Consider the following 7,835-nt stretch of genomic DNA (forward strand, 5'->3'; position numbering starts at 1 on the left):
GCATATGTTTCATGTTTACATTGTGCACTCCCCACCAGGTACAATATTCTGATTGTTTGCATCTTGTTTTTAAGCCCATAAATAATAATGTACTTGTTCTAATAAATTTATATTGTAATGTACTCATTCTAATATGTTTAAAAAAAAATTTACATTGCTGGTAGGTTATCATTGCCCAAATTAACACACTCTCTACAATAAAAAAAAATTAGAAGAGTTCTAAACTAACGCGCACACTCTCAAGGCTGATTTATACTCAAGCGTCCGCAAGTTCACTTTGAGTGCGCGCGACGTTGTTTCGCGTGGCGGTGTGCACAACATTTTTTTTACGTTTCCGTGCAGCTCCGCTCCGAGTTCAAAGCGACTCTAGCCGAACATGCACGTCTGTGCCAGCATTTGTGTGAAACAGAAGCAGTTTGGTGTTAAGTTCAGTCACACACACAGATCACGCTGCGGCCGCACTATACTAGCTACATTATCTTTCTCAACAAGGAGCTGGTAGCATCATTGTTTCTAAAGTAATTAAAGCCACAGCTTCACTGTTAATAGAGAAACGCGGCAAAACGGTGGTGATTCTTACATACACAGCCTCTCTCTCTCTCTGTGTCTTAAATGAACAGTTGATGAATCACACTTTTCTGAGAATAGACTTGAAGTGGAGATAGCTAAACTGCAAGCTAACCGCTGTTTTCAGAAAGCAAGCGCGTTTATCCACAGTGGAGAGAGAGCGTGTGTGCACATGGTTGCCAGGTTCACAAAGATAAGTAGCACGTTTAGCAGATATTTCCGTATTGCGCAAGTGTAAAGCTCTGTTTTGGGGATTGCGTCTCTTTATATCAGGCAACCCTGTTGTGTTCCTCTGCGGCCAGATTATTAACAGATGCTCTATTCATTCTTTTTTAGAAACCTTGCACTTTTCTACTCAATTTTAAACATTGTAAAATTAAGCGTGGTCCACTGCTGCACACGTGCCACAGTATCGATACAGGGCCAGCTGTATCGATACTCGTATCGTCAAATCTCTGTGACGATACATCATCGTATCGATATTTTGAACACAGCACTAACATCAATAGCTCCGCCCTTGCGCCATAGCTCGTGACCGGAAGAGAAGATGAGTCGTTTTGAGGGGGAGGGGAGGTTAACGTTTTTGATTTGAAGATTACGAGGGCACATGAATTTTAAAAAAATAATGAAGTGCACGGATAAATTATTCATAATAAACACTACAATATGCCATTAAAAAAATAAGAATTTCCCATTTTGATTTCATGGTGACTTTAAAGGGGTCCTATTATGCTTTTTCAACTTTAGTTAGTCTGTAATGTTGCTGTTTGAGCATAAAAAAGATCTGCAAAGTTACAAAGCTCAAAGTACAATTCAAAAGGAGATTTTATTTAACAGAAATCACTTTTCAAGAACTACAACGAACGACTCGTTTGGACTACAACGCATATTTTCCGGGATTTGTGATATCACAAATATCGACGAATGGGACGAGACCTGTTTGAGCTGCACTAGAGAAGGCAACGAGTGTTATCACTATGTCGGAGACACGCTAGCTTTCACAAGGCAGACAAACTTAGAGTGCTTACAATCATCCGGGTTTAAATCGTGCTCAAATGGATTTGATTTTGACGCAGTATTTACACTGAAGATTGCAGGCGGCTGTGGTAAGGGGCGTGACATTTCCCGACCAGGCGCCGAGTGCTGCCAATCACAACACACACTGGCCCAGCTAACCAATCACAGCACATTTCGTATGTCAGAAGGCGGGCCTTCATTTGATACAGGAACTATTCGAGCTGTTCATGCCAGACTGGGGAGAGATGTGTTGTAATAATGTAAAATATGTGAAAAATGTGTTTTTCGAACAACCTAGTTTGAGAGCCTGTTCTAGTACATCCCCCAAAACAAAATCAAGACTTTGTAAAAGAGCATAATAGGACCCCTTTAAGAAAATGTGAGTTTGCCAAGGCATCTGTGACGTTTCTTAGGAAAGTAGTGGGAAATAGGGAAATGCGTCCAGTACATGCAAATGTCCAAGCAATCCAGAACTTTCCTTCTCCGACAACCAAGAAAGAACTTATGAGGTTTTTAGGACTGGTAGGGTACTACCGATCTTTTTGTCATAATTTTTTGACTGTAATCGCACCACTTGCAGACTTGTTGAAGGGCAAGGTAAAGTTAGTTTGGTCTCCTAGCTGTGAGACGGCTTTTGAAAATGTTAAGTCTCTGCTGTGTTCGTCCTTTGATAAACCTTTTACGCTGCATGTTGATTCCAGTAACGTGGGAACTGGAGCCGTCCTTCAGCAGCGTGATGATGGAGTAGATCATCCAGTTAGCTTTTTTCAAGAAAGTTTACCTCATATCAGCGTCACTATTCTGTGGTTGAAAAGGAAGCGTTGGCCCTTATTTGGGCACTACAGCATTTTGCAGTGCATTTAAATTCAAGTGCCCCTATTGTGATATACACGGATCATAATCCACTGACATTTCTGAATTCCTTACAGTGTCCGAATCAGTGGCTGATTCGGTGGTCTCTGTTTTTGCAGTCGTTCTGCCTGGATATTCGATACGTACGAGGTTCGGAAAATGTGGTAGCCAATGCGCTGTCTCGCGCTTCAGATGCATAATGTAGCTATGGTCTAGGGCTAATTTAGATGTTTTCTTCCTTCTGTGTTTTTTTTAGGAGCTGTCCTTGGTTCTGATTCAGGTATGCTATTTGGCTGATTTGTTTTGATATTTTGTTACAGGGATCTTTGTGGGAGTCCCTGCCTTATGGGGAGGGGTGTGACGACCCCTGTCGTTTGTTGGTGGGATCCCTTTTGAGCCCACAATCTACCTTGATTGGCAGCCGTTTGAAACACCTGTTCTCTATCAGACGCTCCGTTTAAAAGAGGCCTCCGCTTGAGCCAGAGTGGGGCTTCAGTTTTGGATATTTGGTTTTGTGGCTTGTTTGGTTTGCTTTTGCCCTCGCACTTCAAGACCACATCTCCCTACATCCATGCATTTCGCATTACACACTGGCATTACTGATGTTTTTCCAATACATGGTTGTTTTCTTTATGGTTTTCTTTACTTTTTTCATGTGACTCTAATTTTTGAATAAATTATATTTTGAGTCAACAATTTGTTTTTTTCATGTGTCCTCTGTTGCTTCGCTTGAGCCATTGGTCGTAACAGACACGAATCAGCTCCCTGTGCTAACACCGTTCTACTGGACCAATGACGTCTGTACCAGCTGGTGCCACCCTTTGTAAGTTCATCTACCAGTGAAAGAAAAGACTCCCGCGGGGTCATGGGCAATCCCACTATCGTAGGCTGGCAGAACAGCTCCTAAAATAGGCCGGGAATGAAAGAGAGGCAGCAGTTGTTTGGTCATTGTCCCACTTATAGCGGCGACCTGCTGTGGCATGGCACTATGATATGCTTGTGATGTGTGAGCGGTGTGTGTGGTGACGCACATGGAGTTTGGTGTCCATGCAGTGACGCAGATGGTCTTGTGCTGCCATGCACTTTTTAGGGCAGAGGATGGCTGGATCGGATCTCTCTGTTTCCATGAAGGTGGTTAATATATAGCAACATCACTGACCCAAACTGGATATGCTCAGACTAAAAATGGTCACCTTTGTTTGCATGTATGTGCACAGGAGTAAGGCTAACCACTTGTCGGCTTCTTGTATTCAGTTGGGGAGATTATTTTATTTTTTTTATCTTTGAGTACTACTTTCCTCACTCCCTTGTGGAATTTATCTAGTTGTCTAACATAGTGTTAGTCTTTAAAGTACCATTAAGAATGTTTTGAAAACCACAATCCGATCATTTTGTAAGGACTTAACATTTAATGATAATAATACATATAGACTTTCATTAAAAAATCCTGAAAAAAATGCATCATGTTTTCCACAAAAAAGCAGCACTGTTTTAAACTTTGATTATGAGAAATGTTTCTTGAGCAGCAAATAAGCATATTAGAATGATTTCTGAACGATCATGTGACACTGAATACACTGGCGTAATGGCTGCTGAAAATTCAGCTTTGCTACATCACAGGAATAAATAGCATATATTATAAAATATATGCTATTTTCAAAACATAAAAAATCTTACCAACCCCAAACTTTTTAACAGTATATAGATTAGCAAATATTAAAATACATTGATATTTTTAATCTTTAGCATTCTTTCGGGGTCAGGCCAGTACAAATGTTGGCAAGGCAAGTAAAAACCAGAACTGGCCAGCAGACAAAACTTTTTTTTTTTTATAACATCTGGCCAACCTAAACTGTACATTGTTAAACTTCTGAAACCGCTTACCTTGATCTTGGGTTGCTTTATATGTGAGCAGGAGGAGAGATGGCAACTTTTGAGCCAAACTCGTATTTCTAAAAAACAGAAGGTGACACCTGTGCTGACTTCAGTACATGGGGTTGTTAATTGCATCTCTCCTGGTAAACTGAGGGTGTGGTTGTCGCTGTGGGGTAATGTTGGCACCAAGGCTGGGAGGAACTCTGGGACCTTTGGCTCCCCTATCGGACCTGGCCTTCAGTTGAACAATGAACTAGCAGCATTCCTGCCCCTCCAGACGCCGCTGTGCAGAGAGCTCTGAAAGCGGCGGCATTGTGCCCCCACCACCATTGTTAGGTCAGACAAAGTCCTTTATCAAAGGCACTGCTTCTGTGCACCAGGGTCAAAGCAGGCCACCGTACAACCCCACGGCCCGCCAGAGCTGTAAGGGGATAGAGAAGGTAATGGCAGATGAAGGGCATGTCAGGTTATCCTTAGACGGGACAGGTAGGACATGGTGAGGTTTGGTTGAGGATGAATATAAAGATCATCATGATGGTCAGGCCAAATTCCTTTTAAACAGAATTCTGTTTAAAGGTGTCATATCATGAAAATCTTACTTTTCCAGGTTTTAAGTGCAATAATCAGGTCCCCAGTGCATCTACCAACCAAGGAAACGTGAAAAAGATTAACCCAGTAACTTTGTTTTGGTACGCCTTTTTCTGCAAGTGTCTGAGAAAACGAGCGTGTCTGATTTCTCTCCCTTGGTGACGTTGCAAAGGGATCTCATAATATTACCGCCCCTTAATCTGCACGTTTCCACCCACGGCGCTGGCATTGTGTTTTCACAAGCGACAACGGTGTACCAGCTCTAATGCCATGGTGAAAGTTTGAGCAAAACATACTAACTGTTCTGCCTTTGCCTGCACAGACGAGCACAGAAAACTATTTAGATCTAAAATAAACATGCAATTTATTTCCCAGCAGTTTACCTTCACAGACATAACCGACTGTTTTTGTAACTTGTGTTTTTAACGTAAACTTGTGTGTGAATGAGAACTTAGTTTAGTACTCACATGCTGTGTGGTGGCCGCTTTCTGTCCGTGTGCTTCAGATGTGTGCACTCAGAAAACTGTATATCAAAAGTTTAAACTCATATGGTTTAAACCGCATGATTTCAGCGAGATAGGGGGCGGGAAGCAGCAGCTCATTTGCATTTAAAGAGACAGGCCCGAAAACAGCAGGTTTCTGCTTCCACTCAAAATAGGCATTTTCAAAATGATATAATAAATGATATGTGGAGTATTTTGAGCTGAAACTTCACAGACACATTCTGGGGACACCAGAGACTTATATTACATATTGTAAAAAGGGGCATAATATGTCTCCTTTAAAAAAAACACCCTGCTTTGTCTTAATTTACTCACAAACAAACCTATAAGATGTTCATTCATCTTTGAACACTAAAGGAAGATATTTTTTATGAAATCAAAGCATTTTCTGTCCTTCCATTTGAAGTCAATTCTACCAGAACTTCATAAAAGAAATCCATATGCTTTGAGCAGTTTAATTCGAGTCTTCTGAAAAGACACAATGACTTTATATGATGAACAAATTTAATTTAGGCTTGTATTCACATATAAACATTGATCAGTGCACAAACCTAGAGCACATCAAATATGGTAAATGGAAACTCAAAACGTACATCCTTGATGTGCAAGAGCAAACCCCAATACTGGAATGAACTTTCTGTGAAATCTCTCAGGTTTCATTAATAGTATCCTCATTTGTGTTTTCAAAATGAGCAAATGTCTTATGGGTTTGGAATGACATGAGAGTGAGTAAGTGATTTTCACAATTTTTGGGTGAGCCAACCTTTTATAACCTCTGTATATGGCATGTGACTGAATCAATACACTGAGTGATAAGATTAATTGTAGGGGAGTGATGGTAACTTACCTTCACTTGGTTCATGGGTTAATCCTATCTCTCTCTTTTTCTCACTACAGACTAAGGACTGTTCCATCAATTTCCTGCATTGATGTCGAAAAACATGAGAGCCCTAGCACAAAACCCCTGCGGCACAACAAAAGGATCCTGAGTTTTGTTTTAATGGACTTTATGGATATCTGCTGTCTCCAGAGCGGATCCATACGTTCTGTCTTGTATGAGTTCAGTGCTTTTTTGTGATTTTATTAGCTGCATAAAAAGGGAGGTTCATCTTATTGAAGACACCATAATCCAAAAGTCTGGTTTGGGCAGGTGCATGCTGTTTTCAAGCATCACACGTATGTACAAATTGTATTTATTTCCCATAAAGATTTCAGGTGCAATTACAGACTTTAGTGTTTATGTTTACCATTTGCTTAACACAGAGAGCATGTATTGGTACGGTACAGACTGCAGACGGGATGTGACTGAACAGCAGTACTGTCTTTTTTACGAATGTCTGTCTCTGTTAGGTCCTCACTTAATGTTCCACGCACATCTTCAATTTCCTCCTTTTTACTATCAACACTGTTCTATAGTATCTGTGAGTGTCAGGCTAGTCATGATGTTTCAGTCTGCTTTACTCCGTGCAGGGCCCCAGATGTTTCTCGTGGTGCCTTCTTGGCATGTGGCGCAGCCCAAACATAGGCTTTTCGTATCTCTTCCCGTACTAGTTTTTGACCAGCATCTCCTTTGCTGCAGTGGTGGACAGTAACGGAGTAGTTTTACTTCGTTACTGTACTTAAGTATATTTTTCAAGTATCTGTACTTTACTGGAGTAGTTTTATTTTGAGTAACTTTTACTTTTTCTTCACTACATTCCAAAGCATAAGATCGTACTTTTTACTTCACTACATTTCGTAAAACATATCGTTACTCCTTATAATATATCATGTGCTCCGACACGCAGAAGCTGTGTCTGATTTAAGAACGAACTGATTCTTTTCAATGAACCTTTTAAATCGGTTCGCAAATTGCACCAAACGATTCATTCACGAATTAAAATGAACTGATTGCAGCTGTTCTCAAGTCAAAAACTCACTGATTCAAATGAATCGTTTAGTGCGAGTCTCCAGTGACCTGAATTCACAAGTAAGAACCAGGAGATCTTGATAGCATGCGCACGACTGATGCTGCTAAAAGTAAGTTACTAATGTCGAATTTTAGGATTAATTATTGTAACTGAAAATCATATTTAGGTCAAAACTGTCAGTTGTTTGAGAACTAAATCGGTTGTAAAGGGTGATCTATTTAAGCCCACTGAAATGCTTGAATGCAGACACATCAACATCAGTGTCTCTATGTTTTAGGTAAAAAGAAAAGCCAAAACATTAAAATAACACAGACTAAATAAAGTAACTCATGCACGTTCATATTCCCCGCTGCCGTAACGTTAACAGTTTTATTAAAATGCTACGCATTTAGCCCTATGTGACGTCTGTTTTTATATTGTTTGTCAGCACACATAGCCTAAGTTACTATGTATCTGGATCAACTAGCCGAGTAGACAAATATTTTTTCATAACCATGCTGAAAATAAGTCAATAATGTTAGCT

At 40.4% G+C, this 7,835-nt stretch overlaps 1 protein-coding gene across 1 annotated transcript in view; it reads left to right on the plus strand.

Annotated features, from left to right (window-relative positions):
* LOC107557498 (insulin receptor substrate 2-B-like) overlaps nucleotides 1–3,104 on the plus strand; it is a 38,979-nt gene extending 35,875 nt beyond the window's left edge. The window contains exon 3 of the mRNA XM_016240929.1: nucleotides 2,757–3,104. Within this exon, the coding sequence (XP_016096415.1) occupies nucleotides 2,757–2,797 (41 nt within the window). The 3' untranslated portion in view covers nucleotides 2,798–3,104. The remainder of the gene's footprint in view (nucleotides 1–2,756) is intronic.
* The last annotated feature ends 4,731 nt before the right edge of the window (nucleotides 3,105–7,835 follow it).

The sequence above is a fragment of the Sinocyclocheilus grahami genome, unplaced genomic scaffold (assembly GCF_001515645.1).
Source record: "Sinocyclocheilus grahami isolate Dianchi unplaced genomic scaffold, SAMN03320097.WGS_v1.1 scaffold605.1, whole genome shotgun sequence".
Taxonomy (NCBI): domain Eukaryota; kingdom Metazoa; phylum Chordata; class Actinopteri; order Cypriniformes; family Cyprinidae; genus Sinocyclocheilus; species Sinocyclocheilus grahami.